Source organism: Rhipicephalus microplus, chromosome X (assembly GCF_043290135.1).
Source record: "Rhipicephalus microplus isolate Deutch F79 chromosome X, USDA_Rmic, whole genome shotgun sequence".
Classification (NCBI taxonomy): Eukaryota; Metazoa; Arthropoda; class Arachnida; order Ixodida; family Ixodidae; genus Rhipicephalus; species Rhipicephalus microplus.
This window is the reverse complement of record NC_134710.1, coordinates 236,072,329-236,087,565: the sequence shown is the minus strand read 5'-3', so window position 1 is coordinate 236,087,565 and position 15,237 is coordinate 236,072,329. Positions and strand designations below refer to the sequence as shown.

At 41.8% G+C, this 15,237-nt stretch overlaps 1 protein-coding gene across 1 annotated transcript in view; it reads right to left on the bottom strand.

Moving 5' to 3' along the window:
• Positions 1 to 12,942, bottom strand: part of LOC119187774 (outer mitochondrial transmembrane helix translocase) — a 62,085-nt gene extending 49,143 nt beyond the window's left edge. Inside the window, exons 1-3 of the mRNA XM_037435851.2 lie at positions 12,759 to 12,942; positions 11,889 to 11,930; positions 8,769 to 8,946 (exon numbers count right to left, since the gene is read on the bottom strand). Coding sequence (XP_037291748.1) covers positions 8,769 to 8,946; positions 11,889 to 11,930; positions 12,759 to 12,929 — 391 coding nt within the window. The 5' untranslated portion in view covers positions 12,930 to 12,942. The remainder of the gene's footprint in view (positions 1 to 8,768; positions 8,947 to 11,888; positions 11,931 to 12,758) is intronic.
• Between the last annotated feature and the right edge of the window lie 2,295 nt (positions 12,943 to 15,237).

Below are 15,237 nucleotides of genomic sequence, written 5' to 3'. Positions count from 1 at the left end.
GAGGATGCATGCTTTGGCCATGCTAGCTCGTGTGTTTCAATTAGCTATATTGGGCAGTTTTAGTGTAAATAGCATGCAGGTATACGCGACAAAGTCAATGTAATGTCAGTATAAGGAATGCGCACCAGTGGAGAAATAGAATACGTTTTCTGCTTGCAAGGTTCTACTTTGCGCCTCCAGATAGCTCCACCTATCCGGCCTCCCAAGATTACGGTGGCCGAACCCAGTATAATGCGAACACAAGGAAGTCCCTGGACGAACTAAAGTTCACTATTACCTACATGCCTGCATGATATTGGTTAGTGATGATATCTGTCTATACGCTACTCCACTTTAATATCTTGTGGTTATGTTGGCGTGTAACATATGCATAATGAAAGGACACCCACTGCGCTTTTCCTGCACTTCCAACCATACGACTGCAACTCACAATGGTGTACCGACATGTTGAGTTACCAGCACATGTTGAATCATGCTCTTTTCTTTCGCGGTTCTTTCATAGGTGATTTGCATTTGTAATTTCATTTATTAATTTAAAGCAGTGTGACGGAGATCTGACATGAAGTAGGAGTGCGTTTCAGGCTTTCAGGCGATTAAAACACTGGGATTGTAAATGTCGTTGCTACTAGGGCATCATCATTCAGGATGGTATGTGTGAAATGTACCACACCGAACATGTAGCACTAGTGTCGATGTCGCAAGGAACTCCCGTTTTCCTTTAAAGCCTCGCCAGCTGTTTGCCTTCAAAATAAAATGACTTCCACATGACGGACTCGATTCAAATTTGGCCAAGAGGACCTACACATACCGAGCATTCGAATCAAGGGCACATTTCAATTTTGAAATTTAATGTCTGTGCTTTTTTATACGTAACTGCTGCTTAAATAGAACAAGTGCTTCTGACAAGATTAGTTTTGCAATTGTATTGTGCACCCTTGTTCATTTCTCAGTAAATGAAACTCCTGCTAAATGAAATATATTTTTCTGGTCCTTCCAGGTTCCACTTAAGTTTACTGTATATCGAGACACACACCTTGCCTATTTTCCACCCATAGAATTTTATTCCACTCAGAATCAGACTTGTTTTATATCTGATAAAACAGTGCCACTTCACTGGCGTGAATATCAGTAATGATGCGAGAAGGGAAGGTATTACTGCAGAAGCGCTCCTCCAGAAGTAACATTTAACACATCAAAAGTTCAAAGGGGATGTGAGGCTGTTTGATTTAGACAACAATTAAATATACAGACAAACTTGAGAAAATCTAAAGATCCTTTACATCGAACTATTTACCCAAGTAAAGTAGAGTACAGGGTGAGTGGTTTTGAACCCAACAATGCTTCATTGCAATGCATAGGAACAACTATGGCTACATCGAACAAAATAGCCGAAACACTTGATATATTGAACATCGATCCACGCACATGCCCCAAGAAGTTGGATTTCCCTCACAAAAGGTTTGGGTTTTTCTGACAGAAAAGTCCTTTTCCATGTGCATTCTGTAGAGCAAGCAGAGCGATCAGGAGGGCACCGTGCAGAGAGTAGAAACTATCGTTTTCCATCAGGTGCTTTCGCCAATGATTACTCATCGTAGCACCACTGGTCCTTCATGCGGGGTTGCCATTCACTCTTCCACTCGTTTTGTTAAAGCAATAATGAATGTCGTAAAGCTGAAGAACCTGCTGTTCTCCACAAAGTTGGCGATAATCTGTACAGTTGAACGTAAAGCACAGAACTTTGATGTCGCCACTGAGTCCAGCATCCCAAGAAGCACAGCCAGTATGGTATTGAAAAACAAGGCCAACATTAGGGTCAAAGCAGAGTACACACTTCTAATACCCAACGAGTATGGACAGCTACATATTACAATTTTGAAGTATTTTCTCGTATATACTCCACCTGTGCATATCACCCTGCACTCCTAACTACGTACCACGGGAAAATACAAAGTAAAAAAATCTGGTAGATCCCCACACTATGGGAATCAATTTCACACAAACCACCCATACAGTTGTGGTGTATGCCACATTTTTTTTCGCTTTCAACAAAGTGTTATGAGGTTGTTAGACGTCTTCATGTGAATCGAGTAGTTGTGCGCATACTGTGTGCTTAGAGGCAAGCCAAGTAGACTACAGTGATGCAACTGGCTTAGGCTGCTTTGGAGCAGCTTTTGGAGCAGCCAAACTGGCTTTCGGAGCAGATATTGTTAGAGTCAGTTTTAGGACACCTATTTTGTTCACGAAGAAATCCGTAAACAGGGGTTCTGTCGAGCCAATGATCTGACAAGCAGTCTTGTGTTCCTCAGAACAAAGCTGTTCTTTCTAGCTTTGAAAAAGACAAGTCCACTAGTCAAAACGTCCGCCCGACACAACTTCTGTTAACAAATTTTTTCATCCACCCCTTTCTGACGCTTTTGAATATTCTGTTCATGACACACGAATGATAAAATTACAATGTGCTGCATGCTATTCAAGCATAATAGAGTAAAAAGAAAAAATATATATATCACCGAGAGATAGCCTGACCATATTTATTAGACAAAGCCAATTACAAAATTTCAAACCATAGCACTGAAGATCAGTTAACTACCGATTTTTCAGACATGCTTTAAAATTCAGGCGATTTTGCGATAGCATCACAAGCCCTATCGACGTCTAGGATAAGAACATCTGAAATTTTCGATGCTGAAACTATTCGGCATCTAACTTTTTGGGCTTTCAGCAGACATTTCAGGTATGAAACAGAATCACTTAAAGTCCCTACCCATGCTACGCCTATGACCTCGTAGGCTTAAACAAATGCTTTCAAAAATCGTTCGGCGTCACAGTAACGTTCGAATGTCGGCTTTGCCGCAATGCAAAAGTGCTATGGGGTAAAGAAGATAAAAAAAAATTCGAAGGGGCCGGTATCACCGCGGAGTGAGGTGATGATGTCTAACGGATAAGCACCAGAAATGCTCGGAGGCATGATAGCGAATATTCGGCAAACACACCAGTAAGACTTAATTGCCTTATGATAAGCATCTTCAGCTACCTGCTTGCTAGTGCATCTAGCACAGTTGTCTGGTACTGCATGCTTTTAATCACTCACGCACGCTGCCTTTCTGTGCGAATTGGCTAAGTTCCCCGCGTGAAATTCACGAATGAAAGCAGCTCGCCATCGCCGCGCCCATGTGCAATCAGGAACACAGTAGGCATCAAGAACACTTTTTTATGACAAACACGTGCATATGAATGTGCCTCAGCACGTAGTTGTATAGGCTATGTGCTGCACACAACTAGGAACGATCGGTCCCAAGTGGCAGCAAGTGCTACGTGTCACTCGCCGGAGATTTTTATACAGTGGCGCATCTTCTAAGTGCACACACGAATCGCGTGAGTTGGGACAAGTATTCTTCTATTCTGCCACATCCTTTATGTTCTGCGCCATCATTTCCACATGCTCCAGGTGATAAATCCGCAACTCAATCTGCTCATCACGCGATGCATATTTGCAAATGAACGTTGGCAGGCCCTGAATGTATTTACGACAACCTGAACGTGCACTGAAATGCTTGATAAGTGTACTCTAGGAGGAGTTGAAGCTATTTCAGACGGGGCGTGACGATTTGATTACTTGAGCAGCATAAAAAGTCATAAATCTTTTTTCAGACGATTTCCCGACCCCTAGAAAGTTAAAAAAAATCGGGCATTCACTGCATCCCAATCATCCATGGTCCCAACAGTGACATTTGGCCCAGTTTGGCTTGGCTTGGCTCGGGTTGCATCTCACGCATGTGCACCGCGATGTCATTTTCAACGGCATAACCTCAAGTAGTTTCGTTTCTGAAAGTCGGAGCATGCCCCTTGGTGCAAGTTGGGCGCAGACTCGCCAAATTTTGAGGAAATGTAGTAGCGTGTAGCAGCAAGGGCAATTCGGCACAGTTTGGCGCAATTGGTGCAGCAATAGCATCACTGACACTAGCGCGTTAAATGTAACTTATGACAGAATTCGTGTTAGTGCAGAAACATCGGTTTCAACACCACAAAGTGCATGCTATGGGGCAAACATGCGCATATCATATATAGCGGTCATAGGCGTATTCATGCTACACTTCACTATAACACAGCGAGTCAGATATCTAATTTTTCCTACATTGATAAAGAAGTACACAGCCAATTCTGCCACAATAATTGGTGTGGTCCTGACATCACGCTTGTATAAAGTCGTTCTCCACAATATCTTGAGGCGCTTGTGTGGCTCCGTGGTAGAATACTTGACTGCCATGCACAATGCGTGGGTTGGATTCTGGCTCAAGTCATCATTTTTAATCTCTGCTTCCATAGGAGTAATTAACCCATCAAATACACCACCGACCCTGGCACTGCATTTTCTGTGACACGGACTCCTTCATGTATTTTCTGTGACACGGACTCCTTCATACAAAAAGTTTGTATTTTCACTCCGCGTTTATGCATACTAAAGATCACCTATGTATGGTCCATACCCACACACCATAGATCAAGATACATGGGTATGCGCCACACGTGACTGGTGGCAAGGATTTGATGTACAGTATGGTCCACTCTTGGAGGGAACACTGCAACGCGTGGCTGGCGGCCCGCGTGGCGCAAACTGGTGGCGAGATTTGTAAACACAGCGCATGCGCATACACGCGAAAGGGTGTGGCTTGCTACTTCGTCTGCTACTTTCCACTCCGGCGCTTGCAGTGTGCTGGATACCACATTCGCTTTTCCGCAGTGTGATTCATGTCCCCGTCACTCTCCCTGCTACTCCCCGGGTAACCAGCGCGCAGAAAAAAGTGCCATTCGTTTGTTGTTGTGCTTTCTCGGCAGCTTTGTTGCGATTGCATTCATGACCACAGCAGCCGATTTCGGAATGCAGGCGAAAGGGGGAAAAAAAAAAAAAGCCATGTGCCGATAGTATTCAGAAAAAGGTTAGGAAAACACGTGTTTGAAAATACTTCAATGTATCCCACTCTGGCGGGACACAAAATTATATAATTATTGTGGATTGCAATACCCAGCAAGTGTTAGTTATAACTCGCGTTACATTTTCTTTTTTCCGTTGAGGTGAAAACGCTAGAAGCTCCTTATTTGGAATATGCGATAGCGTTCACTTTTCCGAAAATCATTACGTTTCACCAACATGCGCCCTGAAAAACGGTGTACGTAGAATACTACGGAGTAAACAAAGAAAAATTTATTCCTAGAACCTCTGTGACAAACAGGTCGAGTGAGGTCAGATCTGTAGCCTCGAAACATTTACATAGTGCATGGGTGATGAAACACATCTCTGCCCTGCGAGACACAAAATAAAATGCAGATATGTGTAAACAAAATAAGACTACGTGTGACAGAACTAGGCACTCTGATGACTGCGCCGGAAATGAGAAAGTGGCCTTTTCGCGATGATAGTGACAGCAAGCTGGCTCTATTCTTTGGTGTACAGCTCGACTATTTGAAGCCTTTCGTCCTCAGGCACTCCAAGACATGCAACTTCTAAGAACAAGCTATGCCCAAAATGCGATCAGAGAGCAAATACGCCCCCAGCTGTGGCAGTCTGAAAAAGTGATAACGAAGTCCATCACTCGCGTAGCTTTTGCATGGTGTTTGTGGCCACCAAAAATGTAATTGTAAGCTTTCCAAACGCTGTTCGAAACAGCCAGCCGGTTTTGATAACAAACATGGGAACCGATAGTCGATGAAGCGAGCACAGCAAGCTTGTCGCTAGCGTGCGCCGAGCGTAGGGCGGGGAAGTAGCAGACGACGCGGGCAAGTACCGCCCTTGCGATTCTGCGCGCATGCTCCGCATTTCCAAATCTCGCTAGCAGTTGGCGCCCCGCGGACCACCAGCCACGCGCTCGCGTGTTCCCCCAAACAGACGGATGGACGGACGGACGGACCGACAGACAGACAGGTAGGTAGGTAGATAAACAGACAGACAGACAGACAGACAGACAGACAGACAGACAGACAGACAGACAGACAGACAGACAGACAGACAGACAGACAGACAGACAGACAGACAGATAGACAGACAGACAGATAGAAACAGTCCAAGTGCCTTTGATACACTAAGATATGCGTTGCATTTTTAAAAATCCTGCATATTCTAAAGAAATGTTTCTTGCACTATCGTGAACCAGTGCCATGAAGTCAAGTCGCACACTAAAATTTGCATGAAAATTCAATAACTAAATGATCTTGTATATCAAACTAATCCCCTCCCTTCTTTTTTTTTTCTGTTTTTGCAACTTTGATATATGTGGATTTGACTGTATCTGCATTCAACTATAGTGGCTTCCACTTTTGATGCAAGAATGCTATTAGCCCCATTAAGTCAACGCAGTGCCTCCTAGCATGAGCTACCAGCCAAAAAAATCCTATAATGTGCCTTGTACTGTGCCATATGCATTATTTGAAGGAAATGTGATACAGTTTCTCAAACCACATTGCTTGAAGTTTTCAAAATTTCTGAAGTCAAATTTGAGCCACTGCATTCAACAACCCTAATACAAGGTGCTTTTCTTTCACAATAGAATTTTTTAATAAAAATTTATGACAGTAACACTCGTGTCATATTTGCAAAGAAACTGTATGTCAAGGTGGAAATACTTCGACGCTACTAAGGTGATACCGACTGGAATTGTTAAAAACACCTCACTAATTGACTTTGATTATTGATTTGAGGGCACTTGTTTTTATTAGAAAGTTGTATTGTATGCCAATTTATGGCATACCCATTTTTTTATAATTTAAGAAAGTTGCACATAATTAATAGCATCAATAATTGAATTTTAGGGGCAATATCACAAACTGACCACACTTGGCACATAGAAATTGCAGCTTGTGAGGAATTATAAATCAAGTCACGCCATAGCAGAGTCTAGTCAGAAAAATTGGCAAGCGTCCTGAAATACTCGAGTAGACAGCTCATCTGTTTCGCCAACTATAAATAGAAGAAAAAAAAGATTTGCCAGTCAGAAAAAAGCATCGCAGTGGCTCCTCCCCCTCCCCTTCCCGTTTTATGCTTTATAGAGAAAGAAGAGGTTTACATAGTGGTTGAGAAAGAAGAGGTTTACATAGTGGTATTGTTCCGAACAGCTCAAAAGCACTAAACACCTCACGCAAAGGTAAGCCAATACACAGGTATAAGTGATATGACTTGCTCCTTTTCATAAGATATGGCCACGATACACCTTGATTTAAATTTGTCACTTCCTTGTCATAGGTAGTTACAGTGTGACGTAATAAAGCTGTTATGTTTCCTGCGCACTAGACACAACTGGTTTCGATGTAGTCCTTATAATACAATTATTCGATTATATCTCATTTAACCTGAAACTGTGATTTCTGAAAAATGTGTATGCCATTAATTGTCATGCACTATAACTTTCTATAACAAGGAGTTCATGTGCGAAAATCACAGGAGCTTTACCGTCATCGAATTTGAATAAATATCTAATGAAAAAAATTTATAATTCAAACATGACAGAGCAAAAGAGTTTTCTATGTAATGACAGATGCAAGAGGGCACCACTCCAGCTTAGCAGTGTTGTTGCTTCAAAAGCTGAAATAATTACATTTAAATCCACACATATTGGATTACGGCCTAAACATGTATTAAATACTTCAGACTTCCAAAATCAATGGCAGCTGCCATCGGAACCACATTCAGTCTGTACTGCTGAGCTATGAGTACACATGCACATATGGCACCCATTTTATGACAAGATTGTTCTATAGTTGCAGCACATTCATAATGGCTTGTTCATGCTTTTGCGACAAAGAACTTCAGCATTTTGCCTTAAACTGCTGAACTACAGAAGGTGTACTGTAATATAGAGCATGTTTCTATCAAGCATGTTATGTGTGGTTGATCAAATGTCCCATTAACCACATACATTTATAAATAATGTTACCACCTAATACTCTAACATATCATGAGATATTTTTATGATATTTCAAAAAACATTTAAGTGGTTGTTACAGTGAAATGCCCTAGTGGAATTGCAGTACGATACACTTTACTACAAATAATAAAATAATGAGTAACATTAGGATACACAAGAAACATTTAATTACTCAACCCAATGCAAGCCGTACCAGCTCAGGAAGCCCACAGGCATCATGAAAATGGAAATTGTGTGTCCGAGTATCAGATCTATAGTTTAACTGCCATATCACACCTTTTTTTTTTTTTTTTCTCCCCCACCACTCCCACCACATACAGGGCAGCCAAGCAAAGATATGCTCTGTAGAATCACCTCTTCTCCCTTTACTTCTCTCTCGTGAGACTTTTTCTTGTGTCAGCTGGCTATGGCAAATTTTGGGACAGTAATGTATGATGACATGAAATTCTCCACCACACTACGAGCCATAAATATTATCATTAGAATACAACTAACGCCAGCAAAGTTCTTTTGAACACTGCACTAATAGAATATGATTGCAGAGAACTGAAGATATGCAGGTAAAGCCAAGCAAACCTGTACAGTATTCGTGGGTTATACGTTGCGTTTACAGATTGGGAATTGAAATGGAATGTTTACCAGTGCACACGACCAAGTTGGTTGTAAATAAAAAATTATTTATCGGATTTTTTTATTTAGTATGAAGTTACACTGTGTGTGCAATAAAATTCATTATTACACTATAATTTTAAAACAGTTGGGACCCTGAATAATGTGTTTCTAGTGCATGCAGTATGGATATAGAGAGCCTACACAGAAATGACCAACAAAAATAAGAAAGCAAATAAGCACCCTTTGGTGGTTGGATCAGTTGTGAGCCAGTGAAGAGGTGCCTCTTCTGAATGGGAAGTATGACAGTTTCCCTGAGCTCCTGAGTGATCTCCTCCAAGCCAGCGATGCTATCCCATGATATACTGATGTCTCGAGGATCAATTAGCTGAGCCGCAATTGACAGCTCATATTCTGTCAACTGAAAATTCATACAAATAATATATTTCAGAACACACATCACTAATCATTACTGTAATTGGTTGGTGTAAGGCATTTTACTTTAATGACAAGTTTTGCATTTCTTCACAAGTCACAATACATGCCAATGTCAGAAACAACAGAAATCGTTACATAGTCTTGCACTGCAGCCTAAACATGACTTGCATAACAACATCAAAATCCAAGAGAATCAGCCTACACATTCATGATGAAACCAGCATTAATTAAAAAATAATTCATGCTGGAAACATGTAATGACTCGACTTAGCAACAAAGTTGTTTCTTTGTTTTCTCTAGGTATAACGCAAAAGCCTATTCTAAGGAACATCATTTCACTTGGAAGAACACTACTGTGGTCATAAAGAATTGCTTTCTGAAACATATGGCAACACAAACATGCATTAAAGGGGCCATTACACAGTCATGCAACAACTCGTGGTTTTCAGTGAAAGCTAGAAGTAGTGGTTCTATTATGCCTATACAAATATGAAAAGTGAGCCATAAAAGAATATTTCGGTGCAAAATGAGCTCTAGAAGTCATCGCTATAAACCTTGCCCTCCACTGGTGAATGCCATCATGCCATGGTATGTGTGAGCAAGGAGCAGCACCATCGTCTTTCACAAAAGTTTCAGCTGCTGCTGCAAATCGTTCAATTCCAGTGCCAATTTGAATAAAGCTAAAATATCCCTATTCCACGTGCAGCTGAGAACAGAACAATATCGTTGGGTGGAATGCCGGTGTTAGCTTGTTATGCCACGACTCACGAGTGCACCAGTGTTGTCACTCTCGGGCTGTTAACGTGTTTATAAAAATATTCAATTATAAAGTCAGTGCTCGATCGAATGCACTAAAATTTGACCAGCTTATTCATGAATGCACAAGAATTAACCCACACTACAAAGATTATGATAGAAAATTAGGTGTCAAGGCCCCTTTCAAATGCGCAAAGATCAATATGGCAATCTTTAGAATGTTGGTCAAACTCCTCTACTGAAATGCACAAGTTACTTTCAAATCCTCCGGTTCTGTATCAGTGATTCTATTTTATGCCTACTCGATCATTTGTTTGAAGCAGTAGTTTGCAGCTAAACAATAACACAGCAGTTGCACCACAAACTGATTTGTAAAAAGTTGCTAGGTTACTGGAATCCCCATACTCGCAGATTTCCACTCTGTATATATAAAGGGACCCAGCAACACTTCTTGAGCATGATCAGATGACGCTACCCATTACTAGTCGAGGCTCCCAACAACATTATAATGCAGCGTGGCCTAAATTTACAATTGATTTCTGAATCAACCATAACTTTACTTGATTTTTTTTCACAAATGATGCCGTATAGCCAAATTTGAGACCGTTGGCCAATTTGGGCATCGTGAGCTGCATAGTTACCAAGGCTGCAGCAAAAGGTCGGCACGTGCATGATCACACTTGAAGTAAGCCATGCATTTCCAGGAAGAAAGTGCTCAAGGTCATGACGCGTGCCCAATGCAACTTTGTTCCTCTGCACCATCCCGCCCTGCTTAGCTATCGGTGCACGACAAATTTCAAACTTCACTCGTACTTGACAGATCTAAAGAATTTTGGCAGTAGTCAACTGGTGTGGCACTAAGCTTTTTTAATGAAGCCATTCGATGACTACTTGCCAACTGATTACACTAACACATACAGTTAACAAACAGAGACACCCACATGCAGAAGTTGACAGACCAGAGTCACTGCAAAAAAAATTTTTAATTCATCACAGCTTAACATAACACCTTGAAATGAAGAAGCGTTGACTCACAGTGGCAATTCATTTATTAGTTAAACAGTCGCTGACACTGAAATTCCTAACTTGAGATGTCTGTTTGATCGTCCTGCATATGTAAGTGCACCTGACTGATTATAAGTGCCAAATATGGCCTAGAACATGTTTCATTATGGTTTTAAAATATAACATGGGCTAAAATCTCTTGACAGCACTTTACGACATCAATATGACTTGACAGTTAAATACGTCCACATACGTGTAGTGCACCTTCATATTGGTCTGCACAAGTGTGATACAGCTTTTAAGCAGCAAACATACAGAGGCCATGAGCAAATGTACAGCTACTAGCACGCTTAACTCCAATGCTCCACCTGCTTCTAATGATGCCATGTCTGCCAATCGCTGGATGTGGTATGCTTACTGTGCTTAACAATAGATAGAGCGGGGGTAGATTTCCCGGGCAAACCTATGTTCTACTTCTGCCTGTCCAACGGGTCAAATACACTCTCAATGCATGTGTTTTCAATACGTTTTGCTCGTGGCTACGTCCTCACGTGTGCTCATTGAAATTTTTGCCACATGCTCATCTCAGCAATGGGCCAGGGGCATGGGATAGCCCATGCACCTTTCGAGTTTGAAATCGCAGCTGCCTTTCAAAATGATATCTTCGAAAAGCAGAGAAAATGCAAATTCACCAAATTTCAGATTCATCTAGTGTGCAACTTTTGCAAAAGCCATGAATGTGCATTTGCTGTTGTTTTCCAATATATTATTTTTCTTGAGCAACAGCTGCGATTTCACACTAGAAAGGTGTGCGGGTTGTCATACGTAATGGTTCATAGCAGAGATAAGTATATGACAAATTTTATGAGCGAGTGTGCGAACATAGCCACAAGTGAAACATGGCAATAAAAACGAACTGGCCAAGTGAATGTGTTCGACCTGCCAGTGAGAAAGAAGTGAAACTAACCCACGCACCATCTATCGTTAGCTGCAACAAACATAGTGGCCAACATTTCGCGGTGCAGGCGTCAGTCGAAGCGGGTCGATGCCACGCAATGGAGCATTCGAGTTAAGCATGTTGTTGGCTGCAAAACATGTTTTCTTGCCATTTAGCTCTGAGTCAATGTAAGTCACTATGAGCCTTCAAGGTCCACAAACACTTACGTTCACATTCTGTATGCCTATTTTTTTCAGTATCCTATCTGCCTGAAAAAGTAAGAAAAAAACAATTAGAAATCTGTATTTCTCCTCAAGGAAGAGGAGGTGTTTTATCCATGAATATTCATTTGATAGGCTTGCCTGTCACCAGGCCTAGCATGCTACCCCAGATGAGTACTGTGAAACATGAAATCATATGCAGTCTGCCAAAAATACAGATCACACACAAAACTTATCACAATGCTGTTCTTGAATCCCAACATTTTTTTTTTTTAATCCGCAAGTATCGAGTTGGGGAACACTTCGAAATACGGCGTCCCGCTTCATGGTACCGAAACGACGTTCAGTTAAACCACATGGTTGAGACAGATAGCATTTCAGGACAGAACAGTAGTTAGAGATTTATATGGAAATTTATATAAAAATTTATATGGCAATTTCTGAAACCCACAAGAAAGTACGGCGGAGCGTCATTTTCAAAACAGAAAAACACATCGGAAAGTACTATAAGATCTCGAACAGTCCCTCTCATTCCCTCAATTTTCGAACAAATAATAAAAGCCACCCGTGGAAGCCACGAACAGTACTGGACGAGGCAAAATATGAGTAGCTCAAATATTTCAAACCGCAACAGACGCTTTCAGGAAGCGCCGAATGGTGTCAAACCACGTCTTCGGCAGGATTCACTTCTTAGTCGTTTAAGGTTTGTTGTAAACGTTAATTCGCCACAAATACACTGTTATTTGGACAAATTTGACATTCTATGACGAATTCACCGTATACACGACACGGCACAACTGTTTCGAGTCACTCGAGACAATTGTGAAAGGAGCCCTTCTTTAGATCACACGATATCACGCAACGCTGCATTCTTACTCTTTTCTTGGACTCAATCTTCTGCTTACGCGTCGGATCAATAGCGTTAACCATCCATTTTATGCCAAAGTACGTTAAAGCACCAAAAAGGGACAATCGAAACACAAGGCCAGTAAGTTCACCGCGTGTGAGAGGCATTCGGACACTTTCGCTCGCCATCTTAATCTGCATCAGCGCCTCCTTTTATTTTTTCAGTGCCCGGACGGAGGAGCGGATTTCAATGGGAAGAGGCCGTCGGTGCTAGTGTGGCATTTCGACGCCAGGCGCCGCAGCTGGAGTAGAGATGCCACCGCGTCGTCTCTCACGCAAACGAATGCCGCGGCTGCATTCGAAGCTGCTATACGGCTCGGTTTTCGGCTGTAATCGCATTGTTTAAGGTGTAATGGAAACTTGGAAACGAGAATTATGAAGCGCTTGTTGTTCTAGGCACTCAGCCCATTTCAAAGGCTTGAGTCATTCGCAACTTCTTGATCAAGCCGCTCACGCGTTGTCTGCTAGCTAGGCTGATATGCAAGTAATCCGCGGAAGATCGTTTTGTCACCGTGGCGTTCGCTCGACCGAGAGTTGCTTTTTTGACTATCTGAAAGTCGATTTTTGAGAGAAGGCTTTGCCAGGAGCTAATATTAAAAGCTTGGGCACATAATGTTCCCCGATGCTCGCTACTTGATATATTTTAGTGGCGTAGCACATTGTGCGCAAGTCTGAAGTTTATGCACTAAACAGCACCAAATGTCACAAGACTGCTTCCAGAATATAGGTTGTCATCTGTTCTCTTCGCAAAGCCTGACATGTGTTGCCACTGAAAAAAGCAAGTGTCTGAAAATGAAGAACTATGGCCGGTGATTTCACCATTTGAGAGCTTAAACAATGAAATCATCGTGAAATAGACAGAAACAGGTCCATATGCGGCGCGATTTCTGCGATAATTGCCTGTGTTTTGAACAGGCGCTGTTGAAGTCTCAAGTCTCGACTCTCAACTTGAGCCAATTAGGGTGACAGGCATGAAAAATGCGGCCTGTGGTCAGTTGCTTGAGCTTGTCAGTATTCGTGGACGAATTGTTATAGCCTTAATATCCGGCTGCTCAGATCTGTTTTTTTTTTTTTTTCTGCTTCCCTCTGGCATGTTAATTCGGTAGCGAGCAAAGTAGAGCCGAATGGCTGTGTGGTACCCATGGGCAACCATTCAGCTTCGGAGCGTAATGTTTGCGTTGCACACGGCAGTGATCGCGAGGCAGCGTTGTTAGTCCATCATGATGGACTCATTTGTTGAGTGTTCGGATGCAGCGCGCTCCCGTTTAGTCATTCCAGTCGCCATGTTGCCAAACGTGACGGGTAGTCTTCATAGTATAAAATACTCAGGTTGTAAATGATGGTTACATATTAGTAGTACGAAGATTTATTATGAGACCAATTTTTCTGCCTGATTACCGCAAGCACGCTTTCCCCTAACACCAGCGAAACCTGCAATTTCATGGAGCTGCAGCCGTGCAGCGCATTAAGGTGATAGCTTTAAATGTCTCATCAAAAGCGAAAACCGATCGCCGGCGGCGTCCGGCGTCTTTTCGCGTGGGCAGCGTGAGCACGAGTGATGCAAGAAATCATAATTACGTGAAAACGTCATCATATGACGTCACAAATCATAAATGTTTGTGATGTATCGGAAGGTCACATAACTTGATGGCATCCTATAACATCTTCGCTTGGTTGAAATTGGCCGATCGTGAGGGCATAACCAGCTAAGGGGCAAAAAGCTAGCTTCATCTCCAATTCTTGAGGAAGTAGGAAAACCATGTTGGGCGCAGAACTATCCCGGAGGGAAGTAGAAAACATTTAGTGCATTGAATCGGAAGAAAACGGGGATAGTTTTTGCCTTTCAGTCGTCTCAAGTTTCCATGGAAATCTCAGTGGGGTCCTTCAAAAAAAACTTGAAGTTATTATCTCCAGATTCCGGTGCCGTGCTCCCCCATTAAATTTTTATTTACACGGATCTGGTCCGACACTCTCCCCTCTTTATCCGTTCTGCGATGAATCGGGAACTATTGAACATTGTTTGGTCTCATGTCGTAAATACACAGTAATAAGGAAAAGACTTCTAGCTATTCCGTTTGCGAAGCTATAGGTTTAAGTAAGTTTAACCACAGAAATTGTTCTAAATTTTGGTGCTTCCGTTTCGGGAAAATGCCACAGAGATGTATTTGATGCGGTTTGCAATTTCATTCCAGAAACTAAACGTATTTACACATAGGGCCTCCTTTAACAATTACTAAAAAAAAGAAGAGTTGGGAAGTAATTTTAAAATCTCAATAAATATGAGACAAGCATCCCAAATTAATCGGGTTTGGCACACAGCTGTCTGATCGACTCCCAAAATCAAGGTATAGTAATTAAATTAGTGATTATTTTATTTTTTCTTACTCTCCGAATCTTTGTTTTTTTATATTGTCTTCATTCTACATCTTTTCTTTTTTTTTGTGCGCAA